The following is a 26,357-nucleotide window of genomic DNA, read 5'->3' on the forward strand; positions in this document are numbered from 1 at the left end:
ACTCCATCTTTCGGGGGCTCTCCGCATCTGGTTTTGTGTGCCTCTTATTTGAATGGGGGGCCTCACGCTCCTGTTGGGGCCTCTTCTTATAAATCTGGTTTTGGACACGTCCTTTTCGAATGTAGGGCCCTCCGCCTTATCTGTCAACCTGCTCTGGGGCACTGGATTATTCGGGGCTCTCTACATCGTGTCGTGAGCATTTCATATTTGAGCGGAAAGCCCTACGCCCTTGCCGGGCCCCCATTTGTTAATCTGCTCGGGCCCGCTCAAATATCCGGTGGGCCCCACATTGTGTCTTGGGTACTTCTCATCTTAATGGAGCGCCCTAAGCACTTATCGGGACCCCATCTATTCACCGCTTCAGCCATACTGGATTGTTCGGGGGCCCTATATATTAGGTCTTAGTATTTGAATTTAGGGCCCTACACCCCTGTCTGGGCCAACTGATAATCTGCTCGGGTATACTCCATCTTTCGGGGGCCCTCCGCACAGGGTTTTGGGTACTTCTTATTTCAATGGAGGGCCCTACGCTCTTGTCGGGCCCCTTCTGATAAGCTGCTCGGGCACATTCCATCATGCTGAGGGCATTGACATAGGGTCTTCGGTGCTTCTCATTCGAATGGAAGGCCCTGCGCTCTTGTTGGTAGCTCTATTTGTTAACCTCCTCGGGCAAACTCGATCACTCGGGGGCCCCCTACATTGGGTCTTGGGTACTTCCCATTTGAATATAGGGCACTACGCTCTTAACGGGGGCCCTACATGTTGACCTGCTATGACGCACTGAGTCATTCGGGGGTCCTCTGCATTAGATATTGAATACTTCCTATTTGAATGGAAGACCCTGTGCCCTTTTTGGGAACCTTATCTGTTAACCTGTTCGGGCACACTCGATCATTCGGGGGCCCTCTACATTGGGTCTTGGGTACTTCCCATCTGAATGGGGGCCCTACGCTCTTGACGGAGGCCCTATATGTTAACCTGCTCGGGCGCACTCTATCGTTCAGAGCCCCTATACATTGCGTTGTGAGTATGTCTTATTTGAATGAATGACCCTATTTTCTTGGCGAGCCGCGTCTATTTAGCTGCTCGAGCCGGCGGCAGATGCAGAGAGTCGGGGGTGGGAGGAGGGGGGGGGGGGACACGAGACTATGCCCATGGACCATGCCGAGGTGACCTAAAGGCTCCGAAGGGGTCTATAACCGGCCGGACGGATGCAGTTTTCTTACAACAAAAACACAACAAAATTAGATGCCTTTGAGCCCACAGACGACCAAGAACCACTGTTAGCAAATAAGCAAACAAAATTTATTCTTCGCTGATCGAAAAAGCGTTTGGGGAAATTGTGTGGCTCATAACGCTGTCTAGAGACATTACGCCGTTGTTGCCTGGCCTTATTTGTCCACTCGCCGGGTCGATCTGATCGCTAATGAGCTCTCCACGGTGCCCTTGATCTCTGCATTTTCCCATAGGGCCCAATGTGCTGTTGGGACGCTATTTGCCTCCATGCCTGAGCACTGTTCATCGATCAGGTTTTCCTCCACGGATTCTTCCCATTCGCCCGAAAGGCTCCATACACTTTTTTCCGGGCCCCATAGCCAGGGTACACTCAGCTGCTTAAGGGCCCTTCATAAAAGTCTCGGGTTTTTCGACTTGCTTGGAGGGCCTTGTGCTGTTGCTAGGGCTCCTATAAGGTAAGGCAGGGAGACAATCGAAGCCCAGGGACCCTCTATTTTGATTGAGGGCTCTCTTTGGTCTCATTTGCGGAGGACTCTTCACTCCTACCGAGGCTAATCTTGTTAACCAGCCCGTGCACTCTTGATCGCACAGGGGTATTAATTTATTATCTTCGATAGTTCCCATTTGCTCAAAGGGCCCTGCGCTATGGCCGGGGCCTATATGTCAGCCTGCCAAGGCACTAACCATTGTTTAGGGGCCACCACGTTGATCTTGGGACTCTTTCACTTGCTCTGAGGACCCTATACTTGTTGACGAGAGCCACTTTGTTAGCCTCCTGCGGCACCCATGATCGCTCAGATTCCGTCCGTATTTGCCCTGGTGCCCTCGCCTTAGAGCAGCAGTCGGATATGCGCCGATGAGTTTTTGCGCGCAGTTGCCGAACGTAATTTGACGTGCCGCCGACGTCGTATGTATCATTTCCATTGGCTATTGATTGTGCTACACTTACTATACTAGTGCATCACGTTCTTAACATATTTTAAGTGCTAGGATATGTTGTACTCCTTTATAACAAAGGAAAATTATGCATTAGTCATCAGCCATCAGCTGATTACATCGCACAGCCGGCTGGCCGTAAATACATAAATTAGGAATTAAGCCCATACTTCGTTTTGGTGCTTGTTAGCAGTCAACTCAAGTCTATTTTGTCTGTTGTTTCGAAACACTTAGCGTCAAAATCACAGCACTTGACGTGGCGTGTTGAAAATGAGTGAGTTTTAGGTGTATGCATGCGTAGCACGCGTAGCTTTACAAGGCTGTGCACGGTAAAATGGGTTTCCGTATTTATTATATAAATGAATAAGTAAATGCATATATATACATGCATATATATATATATATATATATATATATATATATATGCAGATCTACCTGTTGGCTTGAGGCTCCTAGGGCTCCTTGGCTCCTAGGCTCCTATTGGCTTGAGGAGTGCGAAAAATTTGTCCGTGTTGTCACGCCCGAAAATCCCTCAACACGGCACCTCAGTGGCGGGGCGTGCTGCCCGAAATGATGCGGCCGCTCGTCACCGAGGTGGCGGCATGACTGGATGACGTGATGAACCGTAAGCGGTTCACTCCAGTCTGAACGCTTTCACCTGTCTTCAACACATCAGATACCTGAGCGTTTCATAAGTGCTATTTGCCGCGCTGTGTGCATTTGTGGTAGTGATTCGGGCTTTTAAGTGCGACAACTTTTTCTCTTTTCTTAAAGCGCGCAAAACCTAACTAATTGGTGAAAATATGAGCGCGCAGTGTCGAATAACCAGCACGGTGTGTGAGTAATTGATAAATATGGTTATAGTTAAATACGATGTCTACCAGCAATACTACCAGCTGACCCCTGGTACGCAAGAATCGCCGCCAATGATATCAGAATTTTCAAGAAATGAGGTATCTCGTCCAAAATGAGGAAACCGCTACTTTCGGTGAACTCCGATCCTGCGTGAACAACGCGGCACACAACGGCGCGTCACAACCGTGACGGTGAGGTCTGTTTCCACCGCACAACAGGCCATGTGTGGCGCACGTGAGACCAATTGACATCCTGCAAGACTGCTTCTGTGCGAGATCCGTGGCCAGTGAGGAGCTTTGGCTTCATCACGTTTAGCTCGATGCCTTCAGCACCTCAGCATCGTTTCTATATTGTGTTGTATTGCATCGCATCATATCAGGGGTAAGGCGTCGCTTCAGCACAGCGCCGCGTACGAACTCAAGAGTACAAATAAGCCCAACGTGCTGTGAACTAGACTGGTGCGAAGTCCATCGGAGCGGGACGAAGCCTCGGTCTACTGATCTGTAGCCGGCCAGCACGCTCAATTTCACGAAGTCATCTGCTTGCAGACATGAAAGAAGCATAGCGTGGGGACCACACCACCGCAAAAACTGAGGCTGCGTAACGGCTAACCATGACAGTTTTGTCACCCCTGATGCGAACACGTGAAATCTATCTGATAAACAAGTCCCGACTAGCCTTCGACATATCTTGACCAGCCTCCAACTAGAGGTAATTTCTAGCAAAGTCGTTTTGGTACTGCATTGATTTCACACCATGCAGTATGCTTTCGGCAGTATCGGCAGGATTTCACGTTGCGTGCTCGGTCTTTAGTGTCATTGCACGCCGTATTGGCGTGATCATGCACGCCGACCGACCCTCCGCAACCGACTTCCAGCGAAACAACGGACCTCGTACGCCAATGCCGTGTATTCAGTCCCAAGTTTGAGAGCGGGGCACAGCTGGCCAAAATGCGCTCCTCCCGCGCTCCACCTTCCTGCGACAGTGGGCCAGCTGTACGTACAACAGAAAATCGCGGCAGACGCCGGCTGGCCGGCACTTTGTCAGATAAATGAGATGGATCCGGCAGCGACGGCGGCCGGGCTGAGAGCGCGCCGCTGCCATGGGATGAGGCCACGGCGCTGCTGCCATGGGGAGCGGCGCGGCGACCGCTGTGGTGCGACGCGGCGGCCGCTAGTTCTTCCTGGTCTCCACCACCAGCGGGCGACCCTGGAAGGTCAAGCCGTCCATCTCCATGACGGCCTCGTCGGCCGCCATCCGGCTGGACACTGTCACGTAGGCGTACGTGCTGCGGACACAGACGGCAAGGGTGTCAAGGGTGGGCAGGGCACCAGTGGCCGGCCGACGAGACCCCACACGTGGGACGAACAGGGGACGTTGGACACGGCTCGCAGCCCATGCTCGGCATTGCCCCTGACTATGCCTGACAAGGCTTCGTTGCAGTACGTGATAGTTCGCATCCTGAGCAACTCACACTTCAGGGCGGGCAAGCACAGAGTCCAGCACAGGCGCGTAGCCGCAGCCTTGGCGAGGGAAGGGCACTGGGTTGACAAAGGGCTCTTTGATACTGGACGGCCCACAAAAAGGCCGGAAACGGTCAACTTCTTAACTAAAGAATGTTCTCTTCCGATATCTAATTTTTTCTCTATTTACGGAAAGGAAGCCAGAAGCTCCCGCAATGCCACCTGTCTTTTACTGTCAATACACCGAAGAACTGCTTTAAATATAACCAACTGTTTTGCACGACTGCGCGAAATAAATCGACAGCGCTCTTCACCTCACAACGTTCTGGTGGACTCTTTATAATCCGATTGAGCTCAAAAGCTCAGTTACCACACCGGTACCCGTCAACTGCATACTGCGCGCCTGAGCCCGGCGGCTGCCGTGGCGGCGGCCGGGGAGAGGCGGCCGCTCGATCGGCCGCCGTGGACGGGCGCGGAACTCCGGCTCAGTGCCGACCACTCACAAGTCGTCCGGATGCTGGCTCGAATTGTTCACCATGATGCGCACGTTCAGCGGCTCGAACTTGCGGAACATGGCAAACAGGTCGTGCTCGTTGGTGCCCACCGGGAAGTTGGCCACCACCACGTCCATGGGCGCGTGCAGGCGACTCTTGATGCGGTCCGAGATGGCGCCCGTCGTGCGGCCGGCCGGCGTCACTGGCCGCAGTCAACCACGATACGTCACCACACCGAGGCGACGCGGCGACGCGGCGACGACTGGGGTCAACCACGACACGTCATCACACCGAGGTGACGACTGGGGTCAACCACGACACGTCACCACACCGAGGCGACGACCGGGGTCAACCACGACACGTCACCACACCGAGGCGACGACTGGGGTCAACCACGACACGTCACCACACCGAGGCGACGACTGGGGTCAACCACGACACGTCACCACACCAGGCGACGACACGTCACCACACCGAGGCGACGACTGGGGTCAACCACGACACGTCACCACACCGAGGCGACGCGGCGACGCGGCGACGACTGGGGTCGCAGCCGCACGCCAGTGTCGCAGGCCATCGAGACACGCACGCACCAAGCACACGTACGTCAGCGCAGCACTGCAACCGGCGGCATGACCTGGTGACCAAAACGTAAACAGCTCTCGGAAGTACGTACAGCCAGAAGCAGCACATACAGCGAACATTAATGACATGACACAAACCATTGAGTAAGTTGACTTAGAGAGAATATCGAGAAAACACACAACATAAACATAGAGAAAAACATAGCCAGTGGTGTTAATCCCACTTGAACCACGAAGAGCTGGAGGGAGCTGTGGACCCACCAGCAACCCAGCGCGGCGCGAGGCGGACAATGGGACTCACATGCGCCGCGCCCCATCGGCGCCAGAGCGACCGTACGACTGAGGCCGGCCAGCGGCGGCGGGCCCGACAGCAGGTCAGCCCCCGTCTCCGCGCCCGCCAGGAACTCGGCCCGCTCGCCGTCGTCGAACCGGCCGCGCTTGACGAACGGCTCGTCAAAGTCGCCCTCCAGCTCAGCCCTGTCGGCGGCCGGGCGTCAGCGAGGCGGCCGCGACGCGCGGGACATGCGGCCCACCAGTGTCGCGGCGCCTGGGGATGCTCGGAGACGTGTGTGGCGGGCATGAGGTGACTTCAGCGGTAACTCCGCTCTGATGCTGTGTCACATGGGATGACACAGGCCGGCACTGGGCTCGCTACTCGCATCGAGCGGGCTGCGGCAGACACGCAGCGGAACAGTCATCTGTACACCGGGAACGGACGGCGACGATGGCCGACCGCTTCCCTCGCGCCCGCTCACCGCTGGCTGAAGCTGCGCCGTGCGCCGGGACCGACCGGGCGACCGCGCGGCCCGGCGGCACCCTGGAACGGACCTCTGGCGCCCCCAAATCGGCCATCGGCGCCATCAAACTGGCCGACCGGCCCGTCCAGCTGGTGGTGCTGAGCGCCCTCGAAATGGGGTGGCGGTCCGTCGAAGTGGCCGGCCGCGCCGTCAAACTCGCCGCCGGCGCCGTTGGTGCGGCCGGCGCCCTGGAACAGCGCGGGCCCCGGACGAAACTGGCCGCCGGCCGGCCCGCGGAAGCCGCCGCGCAGGAAGCCACCGGCGCCGCGGCCGGCCGCATACCGGCCGTCCAGCGACGGCGGCGGCGGCATCGGTTCAGGGCCGGGCATCACCAGCGGCGGGATGCGGGCTGTGGCCGCGGCGGCGGGCGCGGGTCGCGGGAAGGGCGGGCCGCCGGCGCCGGCGCCACGGCCGCCCCGCCAGCCGGCGCCGCCCAGCCGCTGGCGCACGCCGGTCGGCGCCGGGCGCGGCACCGGCTTCTGCTCCTGTGGCTGCGCTGCCGGCTCCTGCTTGGCTGCGGGCGGGAGACGGGCGATTAGAGCGGCGGTTCCGGCGCCAGGTCGGCCGGCCGGCCGGTGGCTGATGCGACCCCTGAGTGGGGTGAGACACGTGCGCATGACGTATCACGGCGGCAGCCAAATGGGCGGCGACCACAATCACCGAGCTCGCTTCAAGGTTGGCGAGCTATTTTTTAGCCAAAAAAAAAACAGTATTTTAGGCGGACATTCAGGCCTTTGTTAAATTATTGACCAGGACCAGCGCAGAACCAGTGTTTACTCCAAATCCACGACTGCAATGACCTAAACTTGGCTTGGCTGGTTTGGGATCCAACAGAATACAATCGTTTCCCTGCGCGATCAACGGCTGCAAGACAGAACAAACTACCTTGTAAGAGGGGACATTGCGAATAAAGCGTCTCAGTTCCAGACGACAGCTAGGCGAATCAGATAACCACGAACCTGTCAGCCCATTGGACTGATTCCACCAGTAAAATATGCCCATGTATCGTAACGCCCTGATTCCCGACGAGTTACTGCCACGTGGGCTGTCAATGACATCACGTATTGGGTCGAATGTTACACCCTCTCGAAATTTCGTATAAACTACACGTCCGTTATCATCCTGCCCGTGTGCGACTATGCAACCAACAGTGCCACAGACGACTCAGTGCACCTGCAGTGGGTACATTAGGGCGTTCGTTACAGCCTAGATGCGTTCTTACCGACTTTTCACAGACGCGACTACAATTCCAGGTCAGGCTGGCTCATATACGGTCCAACGGGTTCGTCCTGGACATGTGTATCCACCTGACTGATTGGACACTGACGTGTGATATGGAAGCTACACAGAAGTATGGGTATTATGCAAAAGTATCCGAGCATAAATGTACAGGGCATATCAACTCCACCTCCAGAATCAAGCCAAGCCACATGAGTAAATGTTGCTAAGTTCTTTTGAAAAATTGCGCGATCCAAGGGAAAATCTATAGCATAGACAGACATCCTAGCGCCTCTAACACTACAGGCTGGCTCAGGGCGGATTTGTGGCGGGCTAGTCAGGGAGTATCGCAGCTTTCTCGGAAGCTAGTTTGCAGTTTTTAAGACGTTTGTTATTTCGGTGTTTTCGTTTGTTCAGTTCATGTATCCAAACCATCCAGCAAACCTACTGCGTTAAAATACACCACTCAAGAAAACTAGCACAAACGAGCTTCTTACGTGCGTTCATATTCAGAATCAACTATGAGTCAGGAATACATACGCTCGGCTCATTCATGCGTAAACGCTTACGTCAGCGACAATCATGAACACGTGACTGAAAATAAAAACAAAGAAATAACTTAGAGAAAAAAACAACAGGAAGCTAGGCCTGAGATCCGGGGCCGGCTGGTATGCCGCCTGCCTGGCGCGTCTGGTACGCCGGGCGGACGGAGCCGGCAGTGTTCACGCCAGGGAGCAGCAGGTGGATGGGGCGCTGGCCCGCCGGCCGGCCGCCGCTTACCGAGGCTGTTGCGTGAATCCTTGACCACGATCTGCCGTCCGGCCACCTTGCCGCCGTCGAGCAGCTCGATGGCTCGGCGCACGTCCTCGGCGCTGGAGACCACCACGAACGCATAGCTGCCGCCGCACAGGGTCCATCGGGTCAGCACGGGTCACGGCCGTCCGACACAATGCGGCACACCGTCTGCCAGCTGCTACAGCGTCGGCACGACCGGCCACCGCGGGCTGAGGTCACCAGCATTAGTCTGTCCAGGCAACGCACGCCGCACCACCCGTTCGCGTGTCACACGGACATCTCACACCAGGCACGAGTTGCACTAGGGCACGAGTGCTCCGGTGCTCGGTGGCTCCGCGCGGGGGCGGGGCCGGCCGGGCACAGATGACCCAGGCTGACGCGCCTGGCCCGCAGTCTCGGCTGCACTCACCACTTCAACTCCTTCTTGTAGAGGCGCACGTCCACCGCATCGACGTTGTACTTGGCGCACAGCTGGAACACGTCGTCGCGCTCGAGGTCGTGCGGCCAGTTGCCGATGAAAACCTCGTGGTGGCCGTGCCGGGTGCCGGTGGGCGGCGCCGCGGCCGGCGCCGGCGGCCGCACCGGCGAGAGCTCCGGCACCGGCTCGGCGCGCACCAGCGGCGATACGCCCGCCTGGCTGGCCGGCGGGAGCCGGTCCTGCACGTACTTCACGTAGTTGACGTCACAGAGGTGCGGCGAGGAGCGAAGGCCCGTGATGGCGCGCACCGCCTCCTCCGGGTTGGAGAAACGCACAAACGTCCAGCTGCGCTTGAGACCGTCGCACGAGCCGCGCACGGAGCGCGTGCGGCCGTACTGCGACAGCGCCTCCAAGATCTCATCGCGCGTCAGCGCATACACGTTTTTGAAGCCGACGCAGTAGAGGCCGTCCTCGCCGGCCTGAATCTCATCCTCCATGGTGCGCTCCTACCGCCGAGAAAGAGAAAGCGGCCGCCGGCCGTCAGTCGCCAGCCCCGAAAACGCAGTCTGCAACGCAAGCGAGCACCCCGCGGCTGGTAGCCCGAAACAAAGCAAGCAACGCCGAGCCCCGCCACGCAACGCAACGGCCGCTCTGCAAAGAGGCGCATCTCGCATGTGGTGGCGGCTAGCTGGTGGCAAACACTTCTGAGTCAGCGGGTTACATTAGAAACGGCTTGGTATCGCAAGGAACGCGGCAACCGCCTGCCTGCCTACTGCAACGCCGATCTCTGAAAACACAAAAGCAAGCTTAGCGAATGTACCCCAAGTACAGACGATCGTGAAAAACCGGGCCCAGCGCAGACGCAACAATAGACGACCAAAATGCCTGCACGTGACGGACGGATGTCAATGGGGGAGGAGACAGATATTGCAGCAAGAAACTTTTTCAGAAAGGAACGTATTTCGCAAAGCAGACCCGTCATGCCTGCTGCTGGCAAGCAAAGTTTTAACTGATCCGTCCAGTTGTTGCACACAAGCAGCGAACAACGGCAGTGGCGATTCTCCGGTGGTTCCTTCGGCAAGTCAACTCAGCTCTGACCTGAGCGTCAGCGTGGGGATCCTGCAACAAACTGGTAACCAACAATTGGCCCCGCCGGAACAAAACGAACGCGTCCCACCGACACCACCGCTTGGTGGTGGCTGCGACATTTGTCATCATTGGTCAACACACAGGGCCCTTGCAAATACCAATGCCATATCGACAGCAAGTTTTCGTATAAGCTCCCGCGCAACTTTTGTCGCAAATTTGCTCATCTGAACTGAGAAGCTTAATTTCAAACAACCTGTCACACGAATGCACCGCTGCGATCAGTGACAATGCATCGCAGAGGGCGCGGTGCAAGCCAGGTGCAAGCAACGAGTGTCGGGGAAATGGGGGGCAACGACAACGTGCGATACATTTTTACGATAGCTAACGGAGTACAGAAATACTGGCAGGCACAAAAGTCGACAAATGCTGTATTGCTGCCTCAAAGTTATTTGTAAAACGTGACTGGACCTCTTCAGAGGTGGGAACGCATCCCGTTTAACTTAAATCACGCCGGCCAAAGGGAAGCCAGCATCACTGACCGATCATGCCAGTAAAACTATTGTCTGCCATAGCGCCGCGGAGCCAAGTTATCCACTCACAACCATATAATATTGAATGGTTCTTGGTATCGTGGAATCCGGCCATTTCCAACGGGAGGGCGATCAGCAAAGGGTGGTAGGCGGCCGACACGGCGCTTGCCAAACCAGCCTGGCAAGTTGCGGGATCCCCACATCACCCGGTCAATCCTCGCGACGAGTAACAAGGCCTCACGCCGTTCGGCCCATCAGCGCGGCGGGTTGCGGGGTCTCAATCACCTCGTCCCTAAGCGCAAGGAGTTACGGGGTCCTCACACCACTCGGCCAACCACCGCGACGGGCCCCACACCGGTTGGCCAATGAGCCCGACGAGTTACTGGGCCTTACGCCGTGCAGCCAAGCAGTGCGGCGAGATACGAGGGCCCCGCATCGCTCGGCCAATCAGCGCGGCAAGTTAAGGTACCACACACCGTTCGGCCAGCCACCTGCAGACGCGCCCAAAACGGGCCAAACCATCGTTCAGCGTATGCCATAACGATAGCGCGACTCTGAGGCTTAGCTTAACGGCCAAAACGAAAACGGTAGGCTCGAGCTCGGTACCACTTCCATGCCTCTTTCTGTCGAGTTCTGGACGATGTGCTAGCGACTTCTGTGCGACGGCTTCCACGCTGACGCCAAGACGTCTCCAGGACATTGATCAGCCCTTCGCAGAAGTGATAGTGCGACCATGTAGCAGCACATCGCAGTTGTATCTGCTAAACACATTTCGGGACTCATACCGTTCCATTAGGACCGCACTAGGTGTCAAGAACGGGGCCCAAATGAACTCAACAGCAATGGGCAACGCGACCAGCAAAAGGGAGTGAAAATAAAAGCATATTCTTTGTTTCTGATACGCATCGACAGCAAACACACGAGGCACATCTGGCTAACATGTACCGCGCCTCTTACGCATCGCTCCAGCTCGCTGACAAGTTGGAACGGGCAGCGATGGATGCCTTCTTGTGACAATCTGATTACATAATCGGGGTTAATCCTCATCACATTGACCACGGGCAGCAGAGGGGCGGGGGGGGGGGGGGATACGACCCATCCCGTTTGTAGTGAATATCTCCGGAGTGAATGCTGTACGTGTTTTGCTTTTCGCGTGCAAATGAAACCCTGGCGCACCGTTTAAAGCAAATAGAAAGAAAATCGAACGATAAATTGTGAAGTCACATACAGGCTAACAAAGTCTACAACGCAAACAGCGTCCGCGCGTGAGGATCGGTGTTGATGCGCCCTCGGCATATCTGCAGCAATGGAATGTTTTCGACAGCACTGGCGACTTCTTGGTAATGCAAGGGTCATATTGGGTCACCGAGGTCAACTCCCGTCAAATTCATAATAGGCCAATGGGGTCAACCCAGGTCAACATCATGCTTGTCACAAGCACAAATACTGATGTACGAATCACATCACTTTACTAAGTCGTTTCTAGACGAACGGACAACTCGTGTCTTTTGCTCCAATGAAGCAAAGCGTTTGTAAATTGCACGAATTACTGACGGCGCGCCTGGGCTGTGTCTTCAGCGAGGCGGTTGCGCAGTCGAGTGGCGGCCGGTTCGTTGGCACCCAGCCTTCTTGTTTGCTCCCGTTCAACACGCCTCGGTGGCCGTGACGGGAGGCGAAGAGGCGGTGGCGTGGGAGGCGAGCTGGCGTGTTACGGTTCATACACTCTGTAGGTGCCGACATGGGGCGCAGATAAAAGAAAAACCAAGACGTTCATGATTTCCCTGCCCTTGATATGATTATGGCGCGTTTGCGACAGACGCTTTAAGTGGATAAGGTAGGTGGGCAAGGTGGGTAAAAGGATGGGTAAAGGTGGGTAGAAAAAGGTGAGCAAAACGTTTTGAGTTTGCCATACGTTATTGTGCGGTCCTGCTAGCGGCTTTGCTTGAGTATTTGGAGGCTAGTGACAGCTGCCGCTGCAGGAAACCTTATCGCTGGCAAGGATGGCTGGAAGGTAGGTAAAAATTAATTTGTTAATCATGTGTCAATTTTGTGATACACCGCTCCGTCCCAACCACTTTTTAGGGCCGTGAATGCATACTATGAAGTGCGGCTTTGCATGAGGATGGGTGCGGCTTTACATGAGGATGGTAAGTCCATAAAGAAGAACTTCACTGGATAACACTCAGTTGTTCTCACCTCACACATGTGCATCACTTGGGTGTTTGACAAACATTATTTTGTGAACTGGATTGTTGACCTTAAATTGTTGTGTTCAAGGATTACACTAAATGAGCACGTCGGTACGGCATTGCTATAATTTGACTGTCTGTCGATGAATTTGGTATATGTTGTGGGCCATTTAGCCCTGAGTTTCGGAGGTGAAAAAACCTGCTCGCTTGACTACCAGGGTGGGAGACAGAAAATATGAGGATCAAACTGCCCAGGAGCCACCCGCACAGACTGCAACTGTTTTCTTGCTAAGCCAGTTTTCCATTTTTCAACGATAAAACAATTTTGCTGTGGAGTTATAGACGACAACAATAGCATCATACACGACGACGTTGAATTTAGCATTGGTTTCCTTATCAGTAAGGGGACAGACACTAGTGGCCAGAAGGTATCACCCGGCGAGAGAGAGCTAACTTCTATAAGGGTCTGTCTTGCACAAGTTTCGGAGCGATTTTAACCTTTACCGCCCGTCTCCCTGAGCAGTCCTTTTTTCAGCGCCATTCGCCGCGTTACATATCTGACGCGCGTTGGTGCTTAGTCGGCGTCGCGATCTGTTGTGTCGGGAGCGTTCACTACGTGCATGCTGGTTACGCGTAGTTTTGGGTGTTTTAACAAATATATATCGCACTTTTCGATTAGCTGGGGATATTTGTGTTTGTCTCTTTATAGCCTCGGGCCTTCTGCGTTGAAGCTTTGCCTGTATGTCCAGTTGCCAGGCATAGGTAACCATCCATCACGTATGAAAGTGCGCTGTGGGCACGTGAACTGAGATTTTAATGGGGAAAGAAGAAACTTGAAGAGGCACATGAACACTAAGCACAAAGGGTTGCCAATTGTCCTCAAAAATTCAAGTTTTGGTGCAGGTGGAAGGTGGGAATCTTGGCTCCAAGGTGAGAGCTTAAATTGAGTACGTGAGTATGAGTGCCCATTCGGAACGGTACCCAATGTTTAATATTTACCCAACGTAGATAGGCCTGACCAAACATACCTACATGCCCATAAAACACAGTGAATGAAATAATCTGGAATCACTGATTAGGTGGCAGAGGACACAGTGTAACAAATCATGACTGCCTAGTTTGTATGGGCAGTTTAGTGCATAGTTATCTTCAGCTTGGTGTGGTTACCACCATTGACTAAAATTAGACTGCATCATATAAAACAAAGAACACATGTGGGAGAGACAAATTCAACCCCAAAAATGAGCAGAATTAGTTGTTTTTGATGAATCAGCTTATTCTTCAGCTTATTGGGCCGACAAACGCGCCCGAAAATGACAATTGCCAAGCAGCCGAATTTCTGCACAAAACTGATACACCACCGGTGACTTCTGAACTTGGCTCGAAACGAATTATCCCTTTGCGATTCGATCTCCCTCGGACTCAAGCGAACTGCAATCCACAGGTCCGTCCTATGGTGGCGTTCTGTGCCGCCCTGGTCCGCAACTTGAAGGCAAGGAGAGAGGGAGTTGGCGCGGATGGTGGAAGAAAAGGAGCAGCAAACAAGACGCTCTTGGACAACATGCTCTATGTCCGGTCGGTTGGTGACCTAAAGGATTTCCAGACCTCAAAAAAATCAGTCGACGCCCAGGTGAGCACAGTCTCCGAAGCCATCACACATCTGGTGTCCGGCAAACTGATCCCGCCATCGGCTGCGGCGCCGAGCTGCAGCGTTCGCGAAGCAATCAGCATCCTGCGTAGTGAGGAACGCACTAGTTTCAACCAAGCTCTCTTGAAAGCTTTGTGGAAACGTGGTCGCTCGATCAAACCTTTCGTCAGTCTGGTCGTCCGCGCGTGGCTGCTGTGCCCTGTCGAAAGTGTGGTTGAGTTCATGGGCAGCGTCCTCAAGGAGGTTTTCGCCGAGGAGTCGACGACGACGACGACGACGAGGAGTCCTAATTGCTCTCCGACAAAGACAGCAAAGACGGGGATTCTCCCTACGTCCCAGCCGAAAAAGATGTACCCCGGCGGCAGAGGCAGCCAGCACGCCTTCCAACGCAGCCAGCACGTCTGCCAGTGCGGGCAGCATGTCTGCCGCTGCAGGCGGCGTGGCCAGCACGTCTGTCAGTGAAGCCAGCACGTCTGCCAGTGCGGCCAGCACGTCTGCCGCTACGGCTAGCGTGGCCAGCACGTCTGCCAGTGCGGCCAGCGTGTCTGCCGCTGCAGGCGGCGTGCCAGCACGTCTGCCAGTGAAGCCAGCACGTCTGCCAGTGCGGCCAGCACGCCTGCCGCTACGGCCAGCGTGGCCAGCACGTCTGCCAGTGTGGCCAGCACGTCTGCCAGCGTGGCCAGCACGTCTGCCAGTGCGGCCAGCACGTGTGCCAGTGAAGCCAGCACGTCTGCCAGTACGGCCAGCATGTCTGCCGCCGCGGGAGGCGTGGCCAGCACGTCTGCCGGCGTGGCAAGCATGTCTGCCAGTGCGGCCAGCATCTGCCGCTGCGGCCGGCGTGGCCAGCACGCCTGCCAATGCGACTGGCGTGGCCAGCACGTCTGCCAGTGCGGCCAGCATGTCTACTGCCGCGGCCGGCGTGACCAGCCCCGGCGCCGCCGAAGCGGCCGGTGCTGCCTCCATACAGCAGGACGAACTTTGCTTTCCACTCAACATTCGGGGCTTGCAGAAGAAGCTGACAGCATCTAACCGCATGCTAGGAGAATACGTCAGCATTCAGCCAGGACCAGGCACATGGCGCGTGCGCGACACCTGCAACAAGTCGGTGGCAGAGTGCTCACTCCAGCTGTCTGCCCAGCGCTCCAGACGCCTGCGAGTGAACATCACGCACCAGAGGTCAGGCCTCATCGGCGCGATGATGACACCGGATCCGGCTGTGTTCATGCTATTCTTCCCAGACAGTGTGATCGACCTCACGCTGAAATACGCCAACGGAAAGCTCCTGGAAGAGAAGGCCAAATACGACAGCAATGCACAAGATAAGGACTCGTTTCATCTGCACGAGCACGCTCCAGTGACTCCCGGCTAGAGCTGCTAGCGTTCGTCGGCCCTCCTCTGCAACGGGGCTGCGTGGGCGCAAACTCCACAGCCAAGGACCCTCTCCAGAGCGTGTTTACGCCCGCTCCGTTCTCAGCAACGACGAGTCACCGCCGCTGCCTCGAGCTCCTGCGCTGCCTGCAATTTTAAGACATCACCAGCCGACCCGCTAGACGGGAAGCAGACAGCTTCCGTCTGCTCCACAGGATGTTCACTATATTCGACGAGGATCTGCAGCGCCGCATGAAGTCGTCAGATGGCGTCTGTGTTGACGAGACGCTCGTCAGGATCAGGGGGTGCTGTGACTTCAAGATGTGCATGCCTATGAAGTCAGGGAAGTGCAGCTTGCTGTTCCGGTCGGTGGCCGACACTGAGCGCCGCTACATCTGGAGCTCTGGCCGTACCCCGGTAAACCAGCGAGTCCACAGCCCGCGCCAACCAACTCCACCTTCACAACTGGGGTGGAACTGGTAAAGCTCCTGACGCAGGACCTGAACGACACGGGACGAAACCTGGTGATGGGCCGCTGCTTGACCTCCATCAACGCGATGGAGGAGCTGCGACATGTCCAGCTGTCGGTGGCGGGAGACCATGCAGGCCGACCGCCGTCTTATCCCGCCCGAGGTGGGGATGACCTGAGGCCGGCAGCCGCGGTCTTCCCTGGCCTGCTGTCTGATGGCGTGACGCTCGTCTGCTACGGACCCAGGGCCGGCAAGGTGGTGTTGGCGGCCTCAACTTTCTTCCAGCAAGCCACCCGGGTGGACATGACGGGGAGGTCAGAGGTCATCCTCTCCTACAGCGCAACGTAGGGCGGCGTCGACCTGTGCGATGTTATGCTGGGTACGTGTTCGATGAGCTTACCCACCGGGAGGCGGACGACAGCGGTGTTGGCTGTTCATGGTAAACGTGGCAGCCCTCAACGCGTACCACGTCTTTAGCGCCGACGTTCCAATCAGAAAAACTGAACTCGCGCCAGGGCGGCCGACGCCTTTTCCTGCGAGACCCAGGCCTGGCTCTGCACCGGCCGCAGATGGACGGGGAGGGCCACCACGTACTCTACAGTAGGGGTGTACAGCCGACGGACTGTGCCGCTCTGGAGTGCGCCCTGGACCGGTGCCTGCTGCAGGAGAGGCCCCTGCAATAGACAGCCGAGCAGCCGACCCCAGGCTGCTGCCGCGTGTGCGTGGCGGCGCTGAAGTGGTCGGCTACAAGGCTCAGAAAGGCAGGCTGAAAAAGCAAAGACTACCTGCACGACGTGCAGCCGGTACGTGTGTGCCCGCCACATGGCGTCGATGTACGGACGGTCGGCATGCCATCGACTCAGACTGGTGCGGAACGGCCGGTGATGCCTGCGCGTCTGACCGAGTCTCTTTGCTTAGTGTGTGTAATGATAGTCTGTGGCTTGTGGTGCAGTGCAGTCTGCAGTCATGCAGTCTGTAGGTGCAAACGGTGGTGCGGTGCCCACCATTGCATGCCATGAAGAAGTGCCAGCTTCTTGGCTAACATCATCAGTTATTGTCCTCTTCCGCGCTCACTGCGTGCTGAACCGTAGAGTTCGCTTCAGTGTCTGATGATGACTAAACAAGAAATGCATTACAAACGCTACCAATCAGCCTGTTTTCGCTTGGCATGCAGCGGGAAGCATATAAAAGCCAAGAGCATCGCCCACAAAAGCCCGCTACATGTGCAAATATTCGGCATTACGGATATCAGGTGACCCCGCATGGCTACTTATTTCAAATATGCACACGCGGTTCTCAATGGTCAGCAACTGCCTGCAAAACTTGTGAGCACTCCTGTGGTTCCGCCCTCGGAAAACGCATTCCTTGACGTACATCATAACTTGTGGGTATATAAGTGACCTGAGGTCAAATGCTACATTTTTATTGCACCGAGTATCGGTCAAGAACGTGTCTTAATCCCATTTCAGTACCTTTTAACAAAGTAGAAGCGATTTACAAGGATGATGAGTCGAGTCAAACAAAACAATCAAAATTGTACACGTTTGACCTCATTTGACCCGGTAGATACCAGTACAGGGTCATTATTTTTTACACAACGTAGCTCCGTGTGGTACCCACCCATCCCCGCAGTTTCGTTACTGTATCCTTTTCGGTTCTCGAGACGGTAGGACGAACGAGATCCACCCCCCCCCCCTCCCTCCCTCCCTCCACAGCCCGCAATTTCCAGAGGCCCTCCAATGCCTATTTTAATATGCACACTTCGTAACCGAGCCAAAAGCTTAACATTCATAACCTTGTTGACGGAATGATTGCTTCGATAATTGTTTCAATAGTTTGGTTTGTGGAAAAGGTCATACAGTATTCGTAACGTACCAAATGTCATTTACAAAATACAAATCAGTCTATGCTGGACTATGGATAATTCATTCGCGATCTAATGTTCTAAGGTATCGCAAAATCTTACCATTTGTTCGTTGTCCGATTCCGGGAACTACGTAGGCCGTTTATCCAAATTTGAAATGTAGTGCTTTTCTATGACCCCGCGTGCTCCAATTCGAGGGCAGACCTTGAGACAAATAATATCGCTCCCTTTTCCTGAAAGATCGCCAAATGTTTTACGTCCCGGTTTTAAGAAATACGCAGCGTACAGCGCGCCCACCTCGTCCCGCCCGTCTTCTGTTAACATTGCTGGCAATTGCTTGTTTATCGCTGGCAAGGCCACCGCCATGGGACGACCGAAAGCCTCGGCTCAGAAGTCAGCGGCTCAGAAGTCAGCGGCTCAAAGGGAACTTATTGCGCATGCTCGTCGGCGGGGCCGTAGGACACACCTCGCCATGGAAGCATAGCGCGTCTTCGCCTGCGATCGTGTAATACACCTCACTGTGGGCACCAGATGCTTCCTTACTAGCGCTTCCTACAGACACCTCATCGCCATTCCCGGCAGTGCTGGTAACCCACATTGGAAACTCCCGATTTGCTCATACACTTGCTCATACGATTAAACCACGTACGCACAGATAAAAGAGATGGTGACCCAGGGCCTCCAAACAGTAAGAATTGATAAGGTTGTAAGCGGATCGCATGATTAGGACGTAGCCATCCCATTCACATACATATGTTCATACATGCTACATGGTATATAACAGGCAAGTGTGATGTTCACGCCTATCCCGTTGCTTCTATATTGCTTGTTTGGCTGTTGGAAAGGTCACAGCAAAGCACATGCTTCCTGCTGCGGTTTTCTCACTTTATAGTAAGGCCTGGCAAGTACGGTAAGGTCCGGTAAGTAAGACGAGGCCTGGCAAGCAAGGTAAGCCCCGGCAAGTAAGGTAGGGCCCAGTAAGTAAGAGGAGGCCTAGCAAGCGGGGTAAGGCCTGGCAAGCAAGGTAAGGCCCGCTAGCAGTCACCGGTGGGTCTTCTTCTGTAAATCTCCTCCTGCTTCGCGATCCCGCTCACTCATTGCTAACCTGGCTGATGAAACCATACCCGATGAGGGCCACCAGCTATGATGGCTATTCACAATCAGGCGCGAGTATCGTAAACAGCTAAGAGTGCGGAGTGGAAAGCCTTCCACCCTCTCATTAACTGCGGGCCATCTAGGTGCCATACATCAGATGAGCCTTCCATCGCTGCCATCTGTGCAAGAGCAAGCACAGAAAAATGTTCACAAGTGATAATACCACGATTCCAGTTCGGATCAGGAAGCCTGCCAGCACCCAAACACATCGTGCAAGTCAGGAGCCAGTCCTTCGCCAGGAAATGATGGAGACCCACTCCTTCCCGGAGGCTTGCTCCTAGTTCTCGTCCAGAGCGATGACCGGTGACCGCCACCTCCAGCCGGTGGCACACGCGTTCAAGCTGGCGGGGCGCGCTCGCGGGCGCTCGGGTGCCTGCAAGCTGAGAGTAGGCAGGCAGCAGGACGGGCGTCCTGTCCCGAGCCGAGACGCAGTCCAGATCCGGAGCGAGACGCCGCTCAGGCCCGGGGCGAGACGCGGTCCAGGTCTGAAGCGAGACGCCGTCCTGTCGTCCAGGTGTGGAGCGAGACGCCGTCCTGTCCTGGAGCGAGATGCAGTCCAGGCCTGGGGCGAGACGCAGTCCAGATCCGGAGCGAGACGCCGGTCAGGGCCAGGGCGAGACGCGGTCCACGTCTCAAGCGAGATGCCGTCATGTCGTCCAGGTGCGGAGCGGGACGCCGGTTAGGCCCGGAGCGAGGTGCCGTCCAGGTCCGAAGCGAGACGACGTCCGGGCCCGACGAGAAACGCCGTCCAGGCCCGGAGAGACGCCGTCCAGGCCCGGAGCGAGACACTGGTCAGACCCAAGGCTGGTTGCCGTCCAGGCCCGGAGCGAGACACCATCCACCCGGAGCGAGACGCTAGTCAGACCCAGGGTTAGTCGCCGTCCAGGCCCGGAGCGAGACGCTGGTCAGACCCAAGGCTAGTTGCCGTCCCGGCCCGGAGCGAGACGCTGGTCAGACCCAGGGCTAGTTGCCGTCCAGGCCCGGAGCGAGACGCTGGTCAGACCCAGGGTTAGCTGCCGTCCAGGCCCGGAGCGAGGTGCTGGTCAGACCCAGGGCTAGATGCCGCCCAGGCCCGGAGCGCGACGCTGGTCAGACCCAGGGCTAGTTGTCGTCCAGGCCCGGAGCGAGAGGTTCTCCAGGCTCGGAGCGAGACGCTGGTCAGACCCAGGGCTAGTTGCCGGCTAGGCCCGGAGCGAGCGCCATGTGCAAAGTCAATGTCGACACCAGATGCGCCTTCAGCTTGAGCGTGGTGCTCTCTCACTTAGTGCAACATATGGACCATGTAATTTGCAATATTATAAGAATATCAAATAACGCTATTTGGATGAACAACATGATGAATATGAATGTAGATGAGAGGAAGAATAACGTAATGCTCATAAAAGAACGAATTAGACAAGACAAAACGTATATACGCATATGTATATGTGTATATATATATATGTATATATATATATGTATATATATATATATATATATATATATATATATATATCACCCGCGGGCCTTCCTCAGTACACGCACATAAGGCAAAACAAAACATCAAGCTGACCAAACGCAAACGTTTCCTTTACGTACGAGTGCACATAAAAGTCACGGCTGATATATATATATATATATATATATATATATATATATATATATATAATACGCTCTTCTGGACTGATCCACCACATCATGAGTGCAGGACATGGGCATGATTACGATTATGTGAAAGCGGCAATGGACCTGCGTGCCAGTCAGCAATGTCGCGCTGCGCAGCATACAGGAGGCCTTCAGAGGCACCCTGACGTGGCAGGAGGGCTGTACATCGCCAGCGCGGAGTAAGCTCGCAGATGGCGACTCTCGACTACTGCTGTCCTGACGTATGCGTCATCTACGACAGTTTCAGTCTGAAGAACGGGTCGTGCTCTAGCCTCCCTCTAGGCATCCGTTATCCTGTCCGGGAACAAACCCGACGGCCAGTTAGTGGATACTGCTACTCAGGCACATTATGTTATTTTCAGGCGAAAGGCGCAACCCGAGATGACGGAAAAACAGGGCACCGAGATAAGGGAAGCGGGGACTATCTGTCACGACAGGGGTGTCAGCTGTCGCACCAACTAGTCGGCCATAACCCCTGCCTCATGGCAGGCGACCTGTTTTATCTTCTGCAGCTCAGCTCAGGTTTAAATCGTAGTGAGGGGAGAAAGGGGACATCGGGAGCAGAGACACCATCTCCACGGGTGTATACTCGAGCTGGGGAGAAGTGTGTGTGAGAGCGGTGTGGAGATGTGATTCTTTGTAAATGTTGAATCTATGAAATGCTGGTTATTCTCCTTTGCATTAGCCGATAAATAATTGACGGCTATTCGTCCTTTCATGTCACAAACAGCCCCAGAGAAGCGGCCTTTTCATCAACAGCTTCAACCGGGAGAAGCAAAAGCAAAGCGTACAAAACCACAACGTACTAGAGAGCACAGATGCAAAACTTTGCGGGCCACGCATCAGACCAAAACCTGGTGTGATCAACAGCGGCGAACATCCAGTGAATCATGACCCACAGCTGTTGTTCAGATGTGACCATCCATCAGAAACTCCGGGCCACTTCTACGCGAGCGTTTGTCTATTTGCTGATCCTTACCTGACCACAAACAAGATCCCAGCATGCATCTCCATAGATGGTCTCTTTTGTATAGGTGAAACGCTAAGCCCACACCAAACAACCCCAGGCACGTGCGGCCACCGTCCGGGTGGCATGCACACCGCCATTTGGTGCTCAAAGCACAAAGCCAACCACCGCCACTCATCCCGCCCGCAGCCTCTCAGACGAGCAACGCCGCCATCAAAAACACACCAGATAGCACGAGGAATGTGAGAACACCTTGCCCCGGAAGGTGACCGGACATATCACTCGATCGGGCAGACGCAGGCTGGACTCGGGCCAACATGTCGCTACAACATTTTGATATTAAGTCCGGAGTAGGACCTTACCACCACCCACCTCACGTAAGGCCCGTTACCATCTTTACGATTGCTCAATGCACCACGCGACTGTTGTGTACGGTACGAGGGCCAATGAGGTCACGCGCCGCCTGAGCGAGCCGACCGCCGTCACGAACACGGCGGACGCGAGTGCTGACGATCTCGACCAGCTTTCGATATCCCATCGTCCCGTCTTTCCCTCTTTCGATATCCCATCGTCCCGTCTTTCGATATCCCATCGTCCCGCCTTTCCCTCTTTCTACGACCAGGACGCCGCCAATGACAATGTCGGTATCGGTATGTACTGGCTGTTTGCTGTCTTCGACATGTCTGCGTATAAGCACAGTTAGTCCCACCATATAAGTGAAAATACGTGATGCGGTTCCGACACAGTCGTGCGATCTCTTGCGCCACAAAACATATCTTTTATAATGCACAGGGCGGTAGGGCATAACTGTACCATAGCGTCACCTGAAGCGCCGTCTCGTCAAACCCCAAATATCGTGGCGTGGCCACCAATGCGTGGAAGACTCCTCCAAGACGCCCTACACTCAGTGCGAGGCCTGCGGCAGGCGGCTACGAACGTCATCCAGTCCGCCAGAACCACCTGTGAACATGTGTGATGCGGCAATGCCAGCTTGTCCTCCACCGCCGGTGAGCATGTCTGAGGCTGAACTTCTGAACGCTGTGAAGAGCACGACCGTGTGCGGCCACCTGACGGCCGTGACTTACATAGCCTCATGTGGTGCTCCTCTTCCAACCTCATGTCCACACAGTCGGACTCGTATTGACAGAAGTCCTTTGCCAAGCGATGCCTCTGACATGTCACTACGTTCGTTCCTGGCGCTACAAACCCCAACCAAGCCACTATAGGTGGTCGCTGCACCGACGGCGTACCCCTGTTCGGGGCACTTGTCGAGTGGCAGCTTCACCGATGGCGAGACGCAAAGCTCAACAAGGCTCGAATTCACGCGGTGTTCGACGCACGGCCAGATATCACCGAGATAATGAAAGGCAGTTGCATGCCACCTATTTACAAAATGCCGATATTGGCCTCGCGCCCGTTCGTTTCTGCACTGGTGCTGAACCTCAGTGTCTGGTGTTATCCGTCGGCAGGGGCGTTGTCGCGGAATACGTTGTTCTCAGGGAGGGCACACCGTTGATCTACGCTCCACCGGCCTCGTACCTCCAATGTGTCAAACCAGTGACTACAGAGCGGTGAGCTCCGCTGTGAAAACTGAGACCGTGCCAGTAAGCATCTTTTCGGCAAAACTCCTCGCCCGGAAAAAGCATTACGACACAACTTCTATGGCCAGAGGGCCGAGCAGGCTCCATCGAGGACGAGTTGATTCTGACGCGCGACACGACCTTTCTGGCCAGAGGGCCGAGCAAGCTCGATTGAGGATGAGTTGACTCTGACGCGGGCTGGAAACAAGATCGGCGTTGATCCACCTTTTCATCTGTGCTATCATGGCCGTGCACATCCATGCGCGCAGGCACACGCAGTGCGCCGAGCGCACTAACACATGACAAACTATGCAATAAATAGTTATGCACCAAGCATAGCCAACAGCTCCCAATATGTTTGCACAGATAGATGGACCTGTGTGACTGTGGAGATGACATGTGAGCTCTGAGAGTGGGGACCCAATGCCAATGTGACAATGGGCAGAGCTGTTCTATGGACAAGAATAAGGGGGTGGCTGTGCTTACCTAATAAAGTGATGAAAACAGGCTCTCACACTACAACAACCTGAAACATCAAAACATATTCAGGAAAAATGCCAGGAATTCTAGATTTAGCTGACATATGCATGAATGCATGTATGTACACATGCACACATGCATGCACCCACCCAAAGCCAATGTAAAGGAGAGCTTGTGTGAGCCCTGACATCGCCATCCAATGGTTAAATTTCGGTTCAACTGAATCCATTTTTGGGAAACCTTTAAGGAGCTGTTTCACAATTGTATGGGGATTGCACATTGTGTACTGAACATTTCTAAGTGTGCAAATAGTGTAAACACATTTGTGTACTGCGCTGATATAGCCATTTTCATGATCATTTCCTGAGGTTCACAGGCATGTTTTTTAAGACTTAAAACACTCTGGTTTCTGAGCTTAACACATGTTAACTTGTGCAGCCTATGACAGAATGAATGACATCCGGCTCACAGGCACATCACCAAAACATGCATTATGTCAAAAATAATGTATGACAAAGCATGACAAATGTCATGCGGGTACTCTACCTCACTGGGTGTTCTCAGCTCATAGCTAAGAGAAGCACAGACAGTAACACATTCATATCTTAGGTGCTTCAGCACAAATTGTCCCGACAACAGAAGGAAATTAGCAATCAGTCAGGTTTTGCTATGACTGCATGCCTCTACCGCAGCACAACCAACACTGACACCTTACTGCACACACAAAGAAGTTTGAGTGAGTCACACCATCCATTGCATTGGCAACTCTGGCACAGCAACTCTAGCAGCAACTCTAATGCCATGAACATGCTCTATGATGTAATCACACAATGACACCATGAGTAGCACATTTACTGATAAGAAAAATTGCTATTTGGTGCAGGCTGATGCACTCAAATTTGATGTTTGTCACAATATCTCCAAATGTGGAACAGTCTCTTAAAGGTGGCATAATGATTGGCAAAGTTTGTCCTGCCCTCTGAGATCATTTGATCTTATGTTTGGCCACTGACACCACCTGCAGATCTGTCAGGAGCAAACAGCTACCTCATCTGCCCCAGTCCCAAATGAAATCAGTATCTTTTGGATTTAAGCATGAAAGTGTGAGTGCACACAAGCTGTGTAAATATGTATAATGCAAGTTTTAGTGATACATGCAAACATATTTGTTTTGTTCTTAGACATTTTTTCAGACACATCAAACCACCTGTTTGGTCAAAGCTTAATTTTGAATGCTTGGATTTTAGTCATACTTGCTAGGAAGATGCAGAAAACATGTGGTGTATCACAGAAGCTTTATGTTTTGCTACACATCCACCAGCCTATCTCCCAGAAAAAGCTTGGGTAGGGTCTGATTTTGTGGTTTAATTGGAATCCTTTCAAAGGCACAGATTTTCTAGAATATAAGTATAAGGGAACAAGTTACATGAAATATTCAGGAAGGTAGACATCAAAGACCACATCCAAAAAGCTTGAAAGCATCAAAATCAAACAATAAAGAGGTCAAACTTTTTTCTTCAGAAGTTTCCCATAACATTCTGCAGTCCCAAAACACCTTTTTCAGTACTTGAACCCTTAGAAGCAACAGTATGAATAGTAGCACCTCAACTTTCAGGCACTTTAACTGTGTGGTCACTTAGTGTCAATACTTCAACCTTGAATATCCAAATAACAAATCCCATATTGTTCTGTAATGTACACTTCACACAAGGAGCATGCACCATATGCAAGGAGGATGTACATCACAAGCATTTTACAAACAGTCCCTCCAGTGCGCCAAACGCCAGCGATACTGATGCGCCGAACCTGGCGCAAAAGTGCGTCAAACTCAGTTAAGACTGAATTACTGAATTATCTAATCGAAGCAATATTGAACTAACAAAAAGGGGAGGTTTGTGCGTGAAATTACTACAGCAATATTGCTCCTATCATGACACGCTGGCCTCCCATAGGCTGAATTAGTGGCAGCATAGCGCAAATCTTCGGGCACTTGGATTTACTCCGGGATGTACGGAGTATACGCGCCAAAAATCTTGGCGCAATTTTGCCACTTCGACATTTTTGGCATAATACACATAATTTTCAGTCCAACATCAGTCGCGACCGTTCCCACACAGACAACACCAAACACTATCAAGCGCAACGCACGGTCAACTGCCATACACGGTAAAAACGCGTCCGCGCCGGGACCACAGAACATGGCGAGTGACAGAAAAGCACCCTTGTGCGGCCCTTGCACTTCTCACTTACTTGTAACAAAATGATCTCCTTTTGACAGCGGCCAACAACCCTCCAATACCCGCCAATCAACCAACCCGGACGAGCAACCACACCTATCCTAGATAGCACGGAGCACGCGCCGGTCCCGGGATCCTCGCGCCTCGCTCCCACGCTGACAAGTTTTGCCAAGGTTGGCAAAAATATGGGGCATCGAAAATAATTGTTGGTGTTACCATTTCGCGTAGGTGTGACGTCATTAGGAAACGGCCCCGTCTCATTCGACTGAAGGCCATGCGAAACGAACCGGCCACAACCGTGAACAAGCAGTGTAAGCCATGCGCATATTTCAGTACTGAG

At 54.1% G+C, this 26,357-nt stretch overlaps 1 protein-coding gene across 1 annotated transcript; it reads right to left on the reverse strand.

Annotated features, from left to right (window-relative positions):
- Positions 1–4,200: 4,200 nt before the first annotated feature.
- LOC119090864 (uncharacterized) lies at positions 4,201–26,165 on the reverse strand. Its single transcript, XM_037213602.1, has 7 exons — positions 26,031–26,165; positions 8,788–9,302; positions 8,364–8,479; positions 6,843–6,879; positions 5,987–6,045; positions 4,994–5,186; positions 4,201–4,315 (listed from the first exon to the last, which is right to left on the reverse strand). The coding sequence occupies exons 2-7, from the start codon at positions 9,291–9,293 to the stop codon at positions 4,201–4,203; spliced, it is 1,026 nt and encodes a 341-aa protein (XP_037069497.1). The 5' UTR covers positions 9,294–9,302; positions 26,031–26,165.
- Between the last annotated feature and the right edge of the window lie 192 nt (positions 26,166–26,357).

The sequence above is a fragment of the Pollicipes pollicipes genome, unplaced genomic scaffold (assembly GCF_011947565.3).
Source record: "Pollicipes pollicipes isolate AB1234 unplaced genomic scaffold, Ppol_2.1 Scaffold_312;HRSCAF=349_pilon_pilon_pilon, whole genome shotgun sequence".
Classification (NCBI taxonomy): domain Eukaryota; kingdom Metazoa; phylum Arthropoda; class Thecostraca; order Pollicipedomorpha; family Pollicipedidae; genus Pollicipes; species Pollicipes pollicipes.

Excerpts from the sequence above, each read along its gene's own strand:
- LOC119090864 (XM_037213602.1), bottom strand. The coding sequence starts at position 9,293 with ATGGAGGATGAGATTCAGGCCGGCGAGGACGGCCTCTACTGCGTCGGC. Across the intron at positions 8,480-8,787 it reads TACAAGAAGGAGTTGAAGTG|CTATGCGTTCGTGGTGGTCT; the intron begins GTGAGTGCAGCC and ends GTGCGGCGGCAG. Across the intron at positions 6,046-6,842 it reads GCGCAGCCACAGGAGCAGAA|GGCTGAGCTGGAGGGCGACT; the intron begins GCCGGTGCCGCG and ends GGCCGCCGACAG.